We start from the raw sequence: 16,821 nt of genomic DNA, 5'->3' as shown, positions 1-16,821 counted from the left end.
AAATTATGAGAAAAATGTAAAATTTTGAGAAAAAAGTTTAGATAAAATGTTGAGAATAAAGTCGTTAAATTACGAGAAAAAACTCGTTAAATGTCCAGAAAAAAGTCGTTAAATTTCGAGAAAAAAAATCGAGATAAAATGTTGAGAATAAAGTCATTAAATTACGAGAAAAAAGTCGTTAAATTACAAGAACAAATTCGTTAAATTATGAGAAAAATTTCGTTAAATTACAAGAAAAAAGTCGAGATAAAATGTTGAGAATAAAGTCATTAAATTATGAGAAAAAAGTTGTTAAATTACGAGAACAAATTTGTTAAATTATGAGAAAAATGTTGTTAAATTTCGGGAAAAAAGTCGAGATAAAATGTTGAGAATAAAGTCATTAAATTACGAGAAAAAAGTTGTTAAATTATGAGAACAAATTCGTTAAATTATGAGAAAAATGTCGTTAAATTCCGAGAAAAAAGTCGAGATAAAAAGTTTAGAATAAACTCATTCAATTACGAGAAAAAAGTTGTTAAATTACGAGAACAAATTCGTTAAATTAGGAGAAAAATGTTGTTAAATTCCGAGAAAAAAGTCGAGATAAAATGTTGAGAATAAAGTCATTAAATTACGAGAAAAAAAGTTAAATTACGAGAACAAATTCATTAAATTATGAGAAAAATGTCGTTAAATTTCGGGAAAAAAATCGAAATAAAATGTTGAGAATAAAGTCATTAAATTATGAGAACAAAGTTATTAAATTACGAGAACAAATTCGTTAAATTATGAGAAAAAAGTCGAGATAAAAAGTTTAGAATAAACTCATTCAATTATGAGAAAAAAGTTGTTAAATTACGAGAACAAATTCGTTAAATTAGGAGAAAAATGTCGTTAAATTCCGAGAAAAAAGTAGAGATAAAAAGTTTAGAATAAACTCATTCAATTATGAGAAAAAAGTTGTTAAATTACGAGAACAAATTCGTTAAATTAGGAGAAAAATGTCGTTAAATTCCGAGAAAAAGTCGAGATAAAATGTTGAGAATAAAGTCATTAAATTACGAGAAAAAAAGTTAAATTACGAGAACAAATTCATTAAATTATGAGAAAAATGTCGCTAATGTCGGGAAAAAAATCGAGATAAAATGTTGAGAATAAAGTCATTAAATTATGAGAAAAAAGTTATTAAATTACGAGAACAAATTCGTTAAATTATGAGAAAAATGTAAAATTTTGAGAAAAAAGTTTAGATAAAATGTTGAGAATAAAGTCGTTAAATTACGAGAAAAAACTCGTTAAATGTCCAGAAAAAAGTCGTTAAATTTCGAGAAAAAAATCGAGATAAAATGTTGAGAATAAAGTCATTAAATTACGAGAAAAAAGTCGTTAAATTACAAGAACAAATTCGTTAAATTATGAGAAAAATTTCGTTAAATTACAAGAAAAAAGTCGAGATAAAATGTTGAGAATAAAGTCATTAAATTATGAGAAAAAAGTTGTTAAATTACGAGAACAAATTTGTTAAATTATGAGAAAAATGTTGTTAAATTTCGGGAAAAAAGTCGAGATAAAATGTTAAGAATAAAGTCATTAAATTACGAGAAATAAGTTGTTAAATTATGAGAACAAATTCGCTAAACTATGAGAAAAATGTTAAATTTCGAGAAAAAAGTTGAGATGAAATGTTGAGAATAAAGTCTTGAGAAAAAAAGAATTTTTTTTTTTAAATTACAAGAACAAATTCGTAATTTAACGACTTTTTTCTCTTACAATCACATATAGAATAACAACCCTGAGTCATGTGACAATACAAAGATTTTTTTCACAGCTAGAATTATGATTCATAAAGACGACGACCCAGAGCTGCAAGCAATGAACTTTACCCCTTTTTCTTTTAAATGTCTCTTTCTGTTCATGTGTCTCTCTCTTTCCCATTCATCTTGTTTGACAGGAATGTGAGGCCAGTTAAAATTCAGGGCAATTAACTCCTGATCTCATCCATTTAGCTGTGAGAGGATGTGAGCGATCACTTCACAAAGCAGTGACAAGTGGACACCAGGCCTTGTAATGACCCCTACATAAATTATAAATGCAGGCCGAAACCAGAGATGATTATGAGCTCTTCCTGCGCCATAACATTGAGTTGAATACATCCAATGTAATATTCAGAATAATGATCATTTGGGCCTTTCATTTGGATGAATTTTAATCATTTACAGTACAACTTGGATATATAATGTTTACATCCTCTCAATGTACTACTAAATATGATGATTAGGTCTTATATTTACAGATTAATTAGCATTGATTCTGCTATAGATGACAATTAGAGCATGGTCCCATGATTAATTGATATACTTTGACTCACCAGGCCAGCCGTACGCACATCAGGACCTTTAGGACCCTGTGATCGTGGTGAGTTAGTATCTAACAGTCTATGGCCAAATGACATGCTTAAGCATAGAGGTTAATAATATAACAGCCCCGGAGTCAGCCATCGATGAGAGCTGCAATAATTCTGATGATAATCATGGTAATTACTATCAGCATTATCACTCAGAGGCATGAAATTGACCTCTAGAGATCAGTGCAGGACTGGATTGAAGATAAGAGCCGGCAGATACGTTTGCTGATCTAATTAAATGTAAATAGAGGCCGAGTATGCCTACAATTCCCACAATTCCATTACACTGCCAGTGGCTACTGTATGTAATAAAGAGAACCACAGCAAAAACTCTCCACACACACATTATGACTTTGTTCCAATTGTTAGTTAGCTGTTCTACATAGACAACTGACTTTTCTAAGGCAGAATTCTAACTGACATCCATCCATCCATCTTATTAAACATTTTTCAAAAAATTGGCTAAAATATGGTATCATAGGCAGAATCCATCCATCCATCCATCCATCCATCCATCCATCCATCCATCCATCCATCCATCCATCCAAAATTAAATATTTTTCAAACATTTGGCTAAAATATGGTATCATAGGCAGAATCCATCCATCCATCCATCCATCCATCCATCCATCCATCCATCCATCCATCCATCCATCCATCCATCCATCCATCCATCCATCCATCCATCCATCCATCCATCCATCCATCCATCCATCCAAAATTAAATATTTTTCAAACATTTGGCTAAAATATGGTATCATAGGACAGCCTTAGTGATGGAAATGTGCCTATGAGGCCTTAAAAATGCTGCCTACATAGTCAGCTCACTAGGTTTTGGCTATTGAACATTGTGTACTTGCATGTTGTCCAATTACAGCAACCCCTTGCTTCCTGGTCCCATGTTTCCTGCCTTGGCTGACATTGTGAATTTTGGAGGCACCCTGGAGCCTGTGAAGCAGAGAATCTTTGGTACTATAAATGGATACTCTGCCCCTTTGGTTTTAATTGAGTCTGATGATCTTCTACACTCCAAATCTAGAATATTTTCCTCAGCACAAATATTCAGTGGCCTGATAAAGCAGTTGTTTTATGTCATATTTAAGTCACATTTGACCCTATTTACTTTTTAAATTCAGGCTTCTGGTCTTATTGTGCATAGTTCTACAATGCATGTTATTCTAAAGAAAAGCTATTTTATCTTTTTTCCTCCCTAGCTGTGTCTGTGTTTGCTATTCATTATAACAAATAGCCAAATTTAGGCATCATTTTAGGCTAATTTTGTAGGTAAGGCCTTTACAAAAAATTAAATTGTCAATATTTAGCAGTAATTATCACTCTGAAATATGTCGCTTTATAGAAATAAAATCAGAATGCTGACACATCTAACAATTTTCTGTATGGTCCCGTTCAGAAATGTGAGGACTGTGTATCAGAACCATGTTGTCGCATCCCTACATTTGTCCTTTAATGTCTGAGTCACACAATATGACCATCAGTCAGTCCATTTTTCAGCTGTTAACTAGCGTCACCATAGTAACAGCACGTTCGATACTTGTGTGTTCCTCAGTCTGCAGTTAGCAGTAACGGATCTGGCCTTCAGGAGGCTTAGCTTGCCTCAGAACCACTTGGTTATACATTTTATGTCTTGTTTGTAGACCAAAAACCATTAAGATTTCCTAGTAGCCTTTTTAGCTCAACAGGAGAAACCGGTTTATATATATTATACCTATTCTATTCTATTCTATTCTGTTCTATTCTATTCTGTTCTATTCTATTCTATTCTGTTCTATTCTATTCTATTCTGTTCTATTCTATTCTATTCTATTCTATTCTATTCTATTCTATTCTATTCTATTCTATTCTATTCTATTCTATTCTATTCTATGTTGCCCTGTTCAATAAGTACACTGACAGGGCTGTTTCTTTGGCCTTCCACCACCATGGCTTTGCCAATGCTGACTCACTAAGGCAGCTTTCTGATTCAAAGAGCTCTATTTTTGCTTGAGCGGTCTCAGCCTCTGTGGTTTGTTTGATGATCCAGTGAAGAAGCAGTTTCATCTAAGCTTGACTTTCTGGGAGAACCTTATCTGCAGAAACAGCCCCCGAGTGCTATATAGCGCCACAGGTCAGAATTGTGGGGATTTATATGGGTCCAACTCCTCTGGTTATGCTCTATTTTAGCATCTTCATCCCCATATCTAAATAGACTCTTTTGCATATAATTAGCTGATTATTTGTCTTTTATATGAGTGTATAGGAATATAAATTATTTGAAGAATTGGATGGCACAGATATGTAATGAAAGACAAACTTTGAGTCATCGTGAAATATAGAAACTGTTTTTCAGCACAATAATGGGTTTATTTTTAAGTACTACGGCAGCAAAGCCAGCGAGGAGAGAGCTATACGGGGAAAAAAAATCATTTTATAGTTGAAAATATGTTTGTGAAAACTCATTTCGCATGGGATTGCTCTGATTAACCCTTGGTTTAATCTGAGCGGGCTGACGTTAGACCCCAAAATAAATGCTTCTCAGCCCAGTCAATTAACTCATAATGGCTCATTAGGTATTCCAGATACTAACTAAAGTAAACAGCTTCATTACCAGCAGATCTGTTGACATCGGAAGGCCGTGGCGTCGTTTGGCAAAGGGGCTATGCAGAAAGATAATAAATTAGTGATTAATTTTCAAACCAGGCCCAAAACCTAAACGATTTCAGAAGTATGCATACAAAAGAGGCTGAGAGATAGTGTCAGTCAAGCTTTTAATTGAGTGAGGCGTTTAATTAGAATCCTGGAACCAGAGTTTGGCTACAGAAGTCTGCTAATTTAAATATGAATAACACTGCAAGTTATTTTAGCTACAGCTAAAGTCTGAAGGAATCAAAGAAGCATGTTGAGTGTTTTGCATCTGTGCATGTGTTTTTTATTTTTATTTTTTTATTTCTTTTAATATTGTCCACAACCCCTTGCGCTATATGGAAAAGATAGTTTGCAATGCTTTTTCTGTTGTAAAAGTGATTGGAAATGCAATTCTGAAGCTCAAATTTAATGAATGAATTTAAAGAGAATGTGTTGTGGTCTATAAAAGTACCATTAAAGTACCATTAAAATTATGGGGGTGGTAACATTTTTGTGTGTGTGTGTGTTTTCTAAAGAAGTCTCTTATGCTCACCAAACATGTATTTATATTCTAAAATGTCAGTTATTCTTGTGGTAAATCTGAATTCTCAGCAGTTTTCAGTGTCACATGATCCCAAAAGTTTAAACTTTTTTTTATGTTTTCAGTGTAAATTTGTTTATATTGTCCAAAATATATTTTTTGATTGGAAATGTATTGTTCGTTCAGGTTAATTTTGTAATATATTTTGGCATTTGAAGGTTTACATAAAATATTTCTCCTTAAGCTGTGCTGTTTACATATATTTACATATATGTTGTTACCAACACAAACAAAACATATTGTCGTCAGGGGCATAAATCGCGGGGGGGGATGTGGGTAGCAGGGGGGTCAGGACCCCCCTATCTGAGTGCTGCCCCCCCCCCCCCACACACACACACACAAAAAATATAATTAATAACCACGCTAAGTATTGTGCAAAAATTATATAAACTTAAAATAATTATGTAAGTAGTGAAGCAATACAAACGGGCGTTTTAAGTTTAGAAACATTTTGAGTCACCCCTCCCTTGCCTCGCAGTGGTTTGGTCCACCGCGCACGTCACACTCTCGTGTGTGTAGATTCGGGAGAGAACAATTCTAGAGACAGATGAGTACCAGTAAGTCGGCTGTCAAGGCTATTTTATTCACAAAGATCTAATGAAGGGACTTTGGTATTCATCGTATTTAATGGTGACTTGGTGAGTAAAAAAAAAAAAAAAAAAAAAAAAAAAAAATTATATATATATATATATATATATGTAAAGGTTTTGAAGAATATTTTGGCCAATTTAGTCAGTTTTTTTCATTGAACCAAAGATAAACAATGAGCATAATGGCAGACTCCATGCTACACTAATAATAGTAGGTTTTCTTCTGTGTAACATTACATATTCTTTATAAGTAAAATTTTGGCTGTGTTACTTGTGTCCCCTTCAAAAATTGCTCTTAATAAATTTTGTTTATTGTCCCCCCCTACTGTCAGATGAAATTTACGCCCCTGATTCTCATTGCTTCATAATTTACGTTTGGACCACTGTAGTCACATGGACTATTTTAACAATGTCTTTACTACCTTTCTGGGCCTTGAAATTAGTTGACGTTGCTGTCTATAAGGAGGTGAGAAAGCTCACAGATTTCATCAAAAATATCTTAATTTGTGTTCTAAAGATGAATGGAAGGTCTTACGGGTTTGGGTGAACTAGCTCAAAACTCAAAAGTATGAACTTTCCCATTACTAACAAAGTACATACTTGAGTGCATATTACAAGAATGTGAACTGAGACGTCCTCGGTCTTGTTCAAGTCAAATTTTCCATCCACTGAAAACCAATTTTAATTGTTTTAGTTAATGAGTCTCATTAGCTCAAATAGGCTGATATATATGAACTGCTGCCTGCTTATCTCTCAATCCCGCTCACTCTCGTTATGCAAGTGAAACCCCTTTAATTTGCACCATATGGGAAGAATGCTGACTAATTAGGAGCGATATGTAACAGACATTTGTGCTGTGTATGATGTTGAAGCTCTAGGGTGTGCAATATAGCAGTGGGAACACTGTGGCCTGCCCCTTTCATGCTCTATGTTTGGAGTTGAATCTCTATGTGGAGGCTCAGCTGCTGTGGATCAGAGCAGAATGTATGAAAAGTGACAGGGAAATTAGACAACAACCCCTGTGACACAAAGCACCGCCAGAACAAGACTGCAGGGTGAATCGGGCTGCAGGCATTCCTTTTTCCAGTGCTGCAGCAGTGAAACGGTGTCACCCAGAAATGTCTAAGGATGTTCTGAGTCCTCTGCGTTTGAGGAGATGAAGGTTGTTTTAAGGACAATAGAGAAGTTCAGCTCGGTATTCAGTGTTTCTGGCTACACAGAGAGCTGATGTTCATACGGACATTATTAGCCTGCTGGGTAGGTCTGACCCAGAGGATTAGTCACTTAGTGGCTTGGCCTAACATGATCTAAATGTAATCTTTTGTGCCCTCTCAGTCTTTTATATAATTTCTGACTTCACTGTCTTTTTGTTGTAGACAGAGACCTATTAAAATGCTGTTTTTAAAGGAATAGTTAATGCCAAAATGAACATTCTGTTATCATTTACTCACTCCAATGTCATTCCAAACCGTTCTTCCATGGAAAATGAAAAGAAGATATTTTGGAGAATGTTTCTGTCTATACAATGAAAGTCATTTTTTTGTGTTATGCAGAAGATGGAAAGTCATACAGGAACCAGGTGAGTAAATGATTACAGTATTTTCATTTTTGGATGAACTATCCCTTTAAATCACAAGGCATGTGAAACAGTGACATTACTGGCCTTAAATCCAATGTAAAACATCTTGAGGTGGCAAGTCTGAATATGTGCAAGCACAAATTGACTTGAGATATATAAAGAAGGACAACATGTTCTTCACCTGAAAGTATCATATCTGGTTTAGAAGAACTACAGTATAGGAGTGCGTAAAAAGATTGTGGAATACAATGTTCCTCAATGTCAATTTGCAGAGGCTTTGCAAATCTCATCATCTACAGTGCATAACATCATCAAAAGATTAAGAGAAACTGGAGAAATCTCTGTGCGTAAGGGACAAGGCCAAAGTCCTTTATTGGATGCCCGTGGTCTTCGGGCCCTCAGATGACACTGCATCACTCATCGGCATGATTGTGTCAATGACATTACTAAATGGGCTCAGGAATACTTCCAGAAACATTGTCGGTAAACACAATCTGCCGTGCCATCTGCAGATGCCAACTAAAGCTTTATCATGCAAAAAGGAAGCCATATGTGAACATGGTCCAGAAGCGCTGTTGTGTCCCGTGGGCCAAGGCTGATTTAAAATGGAGTGTTTCAAAGTGGAAAAGTGTTCTCTGGTCAGACGAGTCCAAATTTGACATTCTTGTTGGAAATCACAGACCCTGTGTCCTCTGGGCTAAAGAGGAGGGACACCTTCCAGCGTGTTATCAACATTCAGTTCAAAAGCCAGCATCTCTGATGGTATGGGGGTGCATATGTGCATACGGTATGGGCAGCTTGCATGTTTTGGAAGGCACTATGAATGCTGAAAGGTATATAAAAGGTTTTAGAGCAACATATGCTCCCCCCTAGACGACATCTATTTCAGGGAAGGCCTTTTGTGTTTCAGCAGGACAATGCAAAACCACATACTCCAGCTATTACAACAGCATGGCTTCATCATAGAAGAGTCCAGATCTTTCACCTATAGAGAAAAATACATCAAAGATGAGCACAAACTTTTCAGAAGAGCAAGAATGGGACCAAATTTCAACACCAAAACTCCAGAAACTAATAACCTCGATGCCCAGACATCTTCAAATTGTTTTGAAAAGAAGAGGAGATGAGTTTCTGGAGTTTTGGTGTTGAAATTTGGTCCCATTCTTGCTCTTCTGAAGAGTTTGTGCTATATTATATTATATTATTATATTATATTTTTCTCTATAGATGAAAGATCTGGACTGCAGGCATGGCATTTTGTGCATAAAATTTTAAAATTTCTCAGTTTAAACATTTGTTATGTTATCTATGTTCTATTGTGAATAAAATATTGGCTCATGTGATTTGAAAGTCTTTTAGTTTTCATTTATTCAAATGAAATACAGTTTTACACACACATATATATATATATATACACAATATATACATATATTGACAATGAGACATTTACTGAATGAACGAATTAGAATCAGAAAAACAAAATAGTTTTAATTAAGACAATTATTCTGAGAGATGTTGAGAGAACAAAAAAACTTGATTGCTTAGATTTTTATTACTTTTCTCTTTAATTTTCCGTTTTTGCTGTGTGCATGTCTTCAGCTTCTATTTAATTTATAGTTAAATGTTTCATTTGAATATATTTTCTTGCCCTAATTCTCAATGATGTAGCCTAAAACATGAAGTGAGCCCAGACATTTCCCACAAGACATAGCAGTCAGATTCTGCCTGTTTTCTATATCCCCTCTCAGAACATTGGACATGCAGTCTGGTGTCATTTAGTTTGCGGCCACTGCTGTCTGATTTTCTATAGAAAGTAAGTGCAGAGGTGCCAGAGCTCTGGGTTCAACTTTACTGTTGCCTGTGGTGTTGAAAAGAAATCCTTGGAGAAGTGTGAGGTACGTTACAGATGGAGAGAGTGAGAAAGAGCGAGCGAGAGAGAGAACAAGACTGTTGCGGAGATTGAATAGTAGACATTATCAGCTGAGCACAGGGGCTGAGAGGCAGCAATGTGATGTTGTTCCCTGCTTCCTGTGTGGATGTTCTTTGCTGGTCTCGCTTCATCTTGAGCCTGGACATTCTTTCCTGGATAATGTAATCAGAAGAATGAGCCAAACAGAGACATGAAGGAGAGAAACTGAGAAAGAAGTGTGAGGGAGAGGAAGAGAAAGGCAATGAAAGAGAGAGAGAGAGACATGGGATTGGAGAGACGGAGCGTAGGCAGTCAGGAGTGCTCAGGTGTGGGGATTAAGCTATCTGCTCGCTGCCGAGGAATCGCTTCAATCTGCTGTGGATACATTAGAGGAGTGGCGCTCAACATTATCTACCATCCACATGAAGCACAACATGGAGAAATAATGGATTCATGATGAGCTGTCAAACTCCACATTCAATCTGGTGGACACTTGTTTAAGAGGAAAACAGAGCTGGACACTTAGGGGTCCTCAGGCCCCCTAAATGATGGACAGGTGAGGAACAAGTAATCTTTTTCTCTAGCCTCAGTAGTGCTGTTTTCTAACATGAGCATTACTATGCAATTTGCTCAAATAATATGATCGGATAATACAATTAGAATACATTTTTGTCACAACAATTTCATTGCATTTAATCCAAGTTGTGATGTTTAGCATGCTATTGCTAGCTAAATAATTCATTTAAAGAGATGTGTTTAGCTACTTTTGTGTATAGTTTTTGCTTCAGTTAGGTTTCCACTGCTCAAGGCATATGAGTTAAGTCTATATGGTAGAATTATGTTAAGAAACTTAAGGTTGAGGTTAACTTAAGGTTAAGAACAGACTTAAGGCCTCTTCACACCAAGGTCGTTAACTATAATTGTTCTATTTCTGTGAGAATGGGGAAGTCCGCACCACTACTATAACAATAAGGACATAGAGAAAAAAATATTGTCAGAATCACTGAAGAATATGATGAAGAATAAAAGCATTGACAGCCGATCAGAATCCATCTGACTTTAAAGAGCTTGAGCATTTAAAGTGGCTTATAATAAACAGAATGTTATTGTGCATTTTTGTGGACACTTATATAGTTATTGTTATAGTTTTTATTCTTGTTGTGAGCAAACCTTTACTTCATTTACATTAGCAACCACATAGCAATGCCTCAGAACCACCCTGGAAGCCTCAGCAACGCCATAGCAACCACCCAGAACACCATAGCAATGCCACAACATGCTCACAACCAGTACTCTTTTGCAACTGTATGGAAATACCCTGGCAACCACCCAGAACACCCAAGAAAGACCATAGCAACTGAATGGCAGTACCCTGACAACAACCCAGAACACCCAAGCAACTCCATAGCACTGTGTTGACAACCAGTAGACCATAGCAACTACAAGGCAATGCCCTGGCAACCACCCACAACCCAAAACACCCTAGCAATGCCACAACAACACGCTGACAACCAGTAGTCTTTTGCAACTGTATGACAATACCCTGGCAACCACCCAGAACACCCTAGCAACATCATAGCAATGTGCTGACAACTAGTAGACCATAGCAACTGTTTAGCAATGCCCTGGCAACCACCCAGAGCACCCTAGCAACACCATAGCAATGTGCTGACAAACAGAAGACCTTAGCAATTGTATGGCAATGCCCTGGAACCACTCTGAACACCCTAGCAACACCATAACAATGTGCTGACAAACAGAAGACCTTAGCACCTGTATGGCAATGCCCTGGAACCACTCTGAACACCCTAGCAACACCATAGTAATGTGCTGACATCCAGAAGACCATAGTAACTGTATGGCAATGCCCTGGCAACCACCCAGAATACCATAGCAACACCATAGCAATGTACTGACAACCAGAAGACCATAGAAACTGTATGGTTATGCATGGAAACCACCTAAAACACTCTTAACATAATGGCAGCGTGTTTATAGTCTTGACTGAACTTTAATTAAGTGGCTAAGTCATTTAATTTTGTGTTTATATTTTACATGATGTGCTTATATGCCAGTTAAGACAGCTTAAGGTGTATGTATGTTGTACTCATGTGGAGATGATAATGAGGAAGAGAGATGTTGTCTGTTTTCTAAATCAGAGTGTTCCTCTAAGAAGCTATTTAAAGAAATCTCATTAACGCCTCTGCAAAATAACACATTCGCATCTCGGCTTAGTTCGGTTCAAGCCAATTCAAGCAAAGTGTCCACTTCATTTTCATCCAATTTCCCTGTTTACGTGTTTTGGCTTTTAACAAAAAATATTCCCATCTATTCTCTTCAGGCCTTTCTCATGCAGGTAACAACAAACGGTACGCTGTTTATTTATGTAGGACAAGAGGGCTCAAATTAGAAGCATATGGCAGAGACAACAGTTTGCATCAAACTTTATGAGACTTTGCTTGTCGGCTCATTAAGGTATTGGTCAACGTGTTGGTTAAAAGTGTGTGTGTGAGAGAGAAAACTGTTTTCCTGACATTAATGAGTGTCACAATAATTATCTCACTTTACACTTCACACAGTGCCTTGGAGCTCAGCCATGTACTTCGTCACACAAGTTTTACACAAACAAACATTCCCCTGACAGTGTATCCAGGTGATAATTTGTCTCATTTCTAAGGAAGTTTGCTCCTTCCGTTGGCATCCAAAGTGCTGATGATTTCATAGCTCGCACAGTAACTGTATCTCCAGACCTGATTTATACACAAACACTGAGTGTTATTATTACTTCCAGCTATATTTTCACCATCTCTTATCTGCCAGGGTGTTTATTATTTTTACCTCAATTTTTCCCTTACAGTAACCACTTCGCTCCCCTCCTCTCAACAGAAATTCGATCAGTTTGCTAAATATTTTCTTTGCTTTATCAAATAGCAGGTCTGAGCCACAGCGCTCAAGTTCTTTTATGATAGCCAGAGGCTGAAGGTGTATTTCTATATAATGTGTAGTGATTGAGATACCTTAACTGTTTGTATCAAAAGCTATTTTTCTCTTCTGCCTGTATCTTTGACTTAGAATAGATTTGCACATTTTGACAAAGTTGAAGAACTTCAAAATGAATGATTGTGCCTCAAGGTACTGTAATACTACTACAAAGTGAACAAACTGGCACTTTTCTTTTGCTAATCTGAGACAATAAGACTCACACATCCTCTGGATCCTTTGCAAAGCTTTTGGACTTCTGTGTTGAAGTTTGGGGTGTAGAACCTCCCTTTCATGTTTTGTGCATTGTCAATTACCTTCCTTGCTCTATACAGTTGGTTAATGCATCACTGCCAGATGCACCACCAAGACCTTTAAAACATGCACCCAAACAGAAGAGATCAGCCTAATTGTCTTCTCTGCTGAAAAAAACCTGCTTGGACCAGCATGAATTTCAAAGCAAATTTACAACCCCATTTTTAAAATATATTTGTACGCTGAAGAAACTCTAAACCATTTGGAGTTGGGAACACATTTGCCAATCTATCTATCAATTCTTCAGAGGCAAGAAATCATAATTCTTGAGATATCGTACCCTAAACATGGCTTCTCACATAAGATATTTTTGGCCTTGGACAAATAAATACATTGAAAAACATGTTAATTTATGCAATAAATATTTTAAGGTCCCCAACTACTAACAAGACAATATTTGTAGATCAACATGCCATATTTTGTAGATTACCACTCTCTTCATCTTTGCAGCAAACCCTCATGTGTTTTCATATTTGACCACTTGAGGTATTTCAGTTTTGTAAAATGCATTTTCAGCCTCCATCATCTGAACTTAGATCCAGTGGGAGTCTAAATGAGGCTGTGATAAGCCCCTGCACAGATATGTTTGGTCAGGTGAAAATGCTGGACTGATCGATACTCTTTTAAGAGCAATTGAAACAGTCTCTAACAGGCTGTGAGACTGTGGTTAGAATCAATCGACCTTCACTTCTCTCGCTCCCGAGTCAAAGCCATTCTCAATATCTCTTCAAACACTAAATACACAAGAATTTCACCTGATGTCCACAGGTGCAATCATTGTGTGAAGGTGGATCAACTCATTTTTACATTACATTTACATTACATTTATGCATTTGGCAGACGCTTTTATCTAAAGCGACTTACATTGCATTCTACTATATATTTTGTATCTGAGTATGTGCATGTGATCTCTTAGGGATCTATTTTATAACAACAAACTAACTTTGACTTGAATACATATACGTACACTCCTGTACTGTACTTTTCTTTCTTTCTCTTTCTCTCTGTTGTTCTCTCCTGAGTAAGTTCAGATCCTGCATGCTATCTGTGAGCACTCAGCAGAAAAGAATGCTGAAAATGCTGTTGTAATTGCATTGAAGACCTTGCAGATGTCTCCTTTCTCTTCTGATTAGCTGTGATGTGCATGCATTGAGCAGTTAACAATTCACAAAACTTCATCAGTCTGTTTTGAGATGGACACTAGAAAATTACTGAAAAACATAAACTGTACCGCTTTGGTTTAGGTCTGCATTGTTACATCTGAACGTTCCAAGCTGTATTTTATTTGAAATACAAAAACACTTCCTTGAGCAAACAAAAACTTGGAATCAATGTAAACAGTCTAGGGATCGCAGTGTTTGCACTTACATCCACATCTGTTCTAGTTTTAACATTGCTTGTTTTTGTTTATCCCCAGGGCTGCCCAGAAATTGAATCTGTCTTCCAAGAAGAAGAAGCAGCGCCCTGCGCCCCCCGTGGCATGTGATCCACCCCTCTTTCCCACCAACTTCAGTGGCATCCTGCAGGTGTCTCCACCCCCCGCTCCGCCCTGCCTCTTACGGGCAGTCAACAAAGTCAAAGACACTCCTGGCATGGGCAAGGTAGGATCTGTAATAATATAGCAAAACGTCTGCATTTAGCTCTAGTTATTTTATTACTCTTGTTGGTTGAGTGTGTTTTTCACCAATCTGACCTGAGTGGTAATAGAGTGCCCCAGGGATGACGCGTTTTTGTAGGCCAACCCGGAATTTAGCGGCGCACAGGTTCTCTTGGTTGAAAGCCTATGCATTTTTCCCATAGACTTTTGGAAAATCGCAGAAAATAAGCTATGTGTTTAACGAAGGGTTATGACACTTACACATTTGTCTATCAAGATAATCTTTACAAGTGAACACAACATTTATAGATTTTGAAGCCTAAATAAAGTCGTCAGATATAAAAGGCTAACAGTAGGCTATAAATGGACTACAGCACACCATGGTCGCGGATCAATGTCGTCACCACCAAGCTTCCTTAAACTTTATTTAAAAAACAACTTTATTTAAAAACATACTCGCTGATTATGATCTGCGCTATGTATGAATACTTATCCATTTTCATGAGAAATGCTGTCCAAATGTCCCGTTTTTAATGATGACGTCTAAAGTCCCCGCCAAAGGAAGTAGTCCCTTTTAGCAATTTGTTAGCAACCGCCGATTTGAAGACAGAGTAAAAGTTTAAAAAATCACAAGTGGGTTATAACTGGTGTGTTTTATGTCATAGATCAAAACGTGAAAGTATTTAGAGGCTTTGTTAACCACAGACCTTATTTCACGCGATTTAGCAAAAACCCATTCAAAAAACCCATAGACTTTACGGCGTTGGAACCGGAAGTCCTAAAATGCTAACTCGCTTCCGGGTTTTGCCTACAAAAATGCGTCATCCCTGAGGCACTCTATATTGAATGCCCATCTCAGAGGTACAAGTTTTCCAGGTGCACTTGTTGGCAGCATAGTTTAACAGATTCATGGTTAGAGAAACATGTTTTTGGAGTTTTTTAAACTTTAACATTAGGCTACCAATACCTCACAATAGTATATCAACAGCTCATCCTGTGGACCAACTATAGTTTGCCATAAATTTCTACTTCATTGTCCAGTTTAAAGTTGCTACCAGGAGTGGGGTTTGAATCCACAAGGACATTTATCCAAAGGATCTTAAGTTCGATGCTTTAACCACTCTGGACATTTTGTAATGCTGACACTTTGAGAAACCAGTTTTTGTTAGTAATGCAACCACATACAACCGTATTAATATATATGTAGTTCCAAACGTAGGTTCGGGAGGAGCCTAAACATTCAGTCCTGTCAATCATCATTACGAGCGTATATAAGCAGCAGTCACTGCGTCATCCCAGCATCCCTCCTCCTCCATTTCTCTTAATCTCCCTCTATGCAGTACTGTTATAGGGGGGTTTAACTTGGAGCTCGAGCCGAGCTTCGGGTTCAAGCCTCCTTCGAGGACAGCAAGCCAAGTTTGTTTTACTATTTACCATTCAGACTGAATGGGTAGGCAATTTATCCATTTAAAATTCACATTGATCTACCAGGAGTAGGGTTTGAACCCATGAAGACATTTGTCAGTTGGATCTTAAGTCCAACACCTTAAACACTCGGCCATCCTGATCCTGTTTTATTAAGCACTCAGATTTTCCATTTCTCATTAAGACTAGACATGCCCATATTTTCACATATTGGGGTTTTGCCCATCAGTTCTTTGTTCAAATTAGCCATCAGCACTAACGCCTTATTCGGACAGTAATTGTTTCTCATGGGGGTGCAAGATATTTTAAACATTTACAGGGCCTAGTCTGTGATTTTATTTCCGTCCGAATCGGGAATGTCAGTGTTTTTCTCCCACCACCCTCGTAAAATCCCCAGCCAAATTACCTACTGTTTTTTTACAGGTTGTAACTGCCGAATCTACATATCTGAATTTACAAGAAGCGATCAATTTAAAATTCACTGTTTAAATCCTTTTTGACCACTGTGGAGCACCATACGTTAACTGGAAAGTATTTTCAAGAACAATATTTCATCACCTCAGGGAGTGGGAGCTGTTAAAAACCAAAAAAGTAGAAAAGAAGCTTGTAAACGTTTGAAAGGAGCCGCTATTGGCAGCAACTGGTATGAAATACAATTTTAAAATATGTATTATACAATTTTATTAATTTGGATATTCATATAAATGTACAATTCTATTAACTTGGTTTATATTTTTAATTACATTTTTTATTATGTTTTATTACATATATACGCACAACTCGGTCCTCCACCTTACATAAATCGCCATCTGAATGCA

General features: G+C 36.9%; 1 protein-coding gene across 2 annotated transcripts in view; it reads left to right on the top strand.

The window, feature by feature from the left end:
• Positions 1-16,821, top strand: part of kif26ba (kinesin family member 26Ba) — a 113,384-nt gene that overhangs the window by 60,264 nt on the left and 36,299 nt on the right. For both annotated transcript variants that reach the window (XM_067368122.1, XM_067368121.1), the window contains exon 5: positions 14,399-14,582. In XM_067368122.1, coding sequence (XP_067224223.1) covers positions 14,399-14,582 — 184 coding nt within the window. The remainder of the gene's footprint in view (positions 1-14,398; positions 14,583-16,821) is intronic.

The sequence above is a fragment of the Chanodichthys erythropterus genome, chromosome 18 (genome assembly GCF_024489055.1).
Source record: "Chanodichthys erythropterus isolate Z2021 chromosome 18, ASM2448905v1, whole genome shotgun sequence".
NCBI lineage: Eukaryota > Metazoa > Chordata > Actinopteri > Cypriniformes > Xenocyprididae > Chanodichthys > Chanodichthys erythropterus.
The sequence above is the reverse complement of the archived record's forward strand: the minus strand, read 5'-3'. Positions and strand labels throughout refer to the sequence as shown.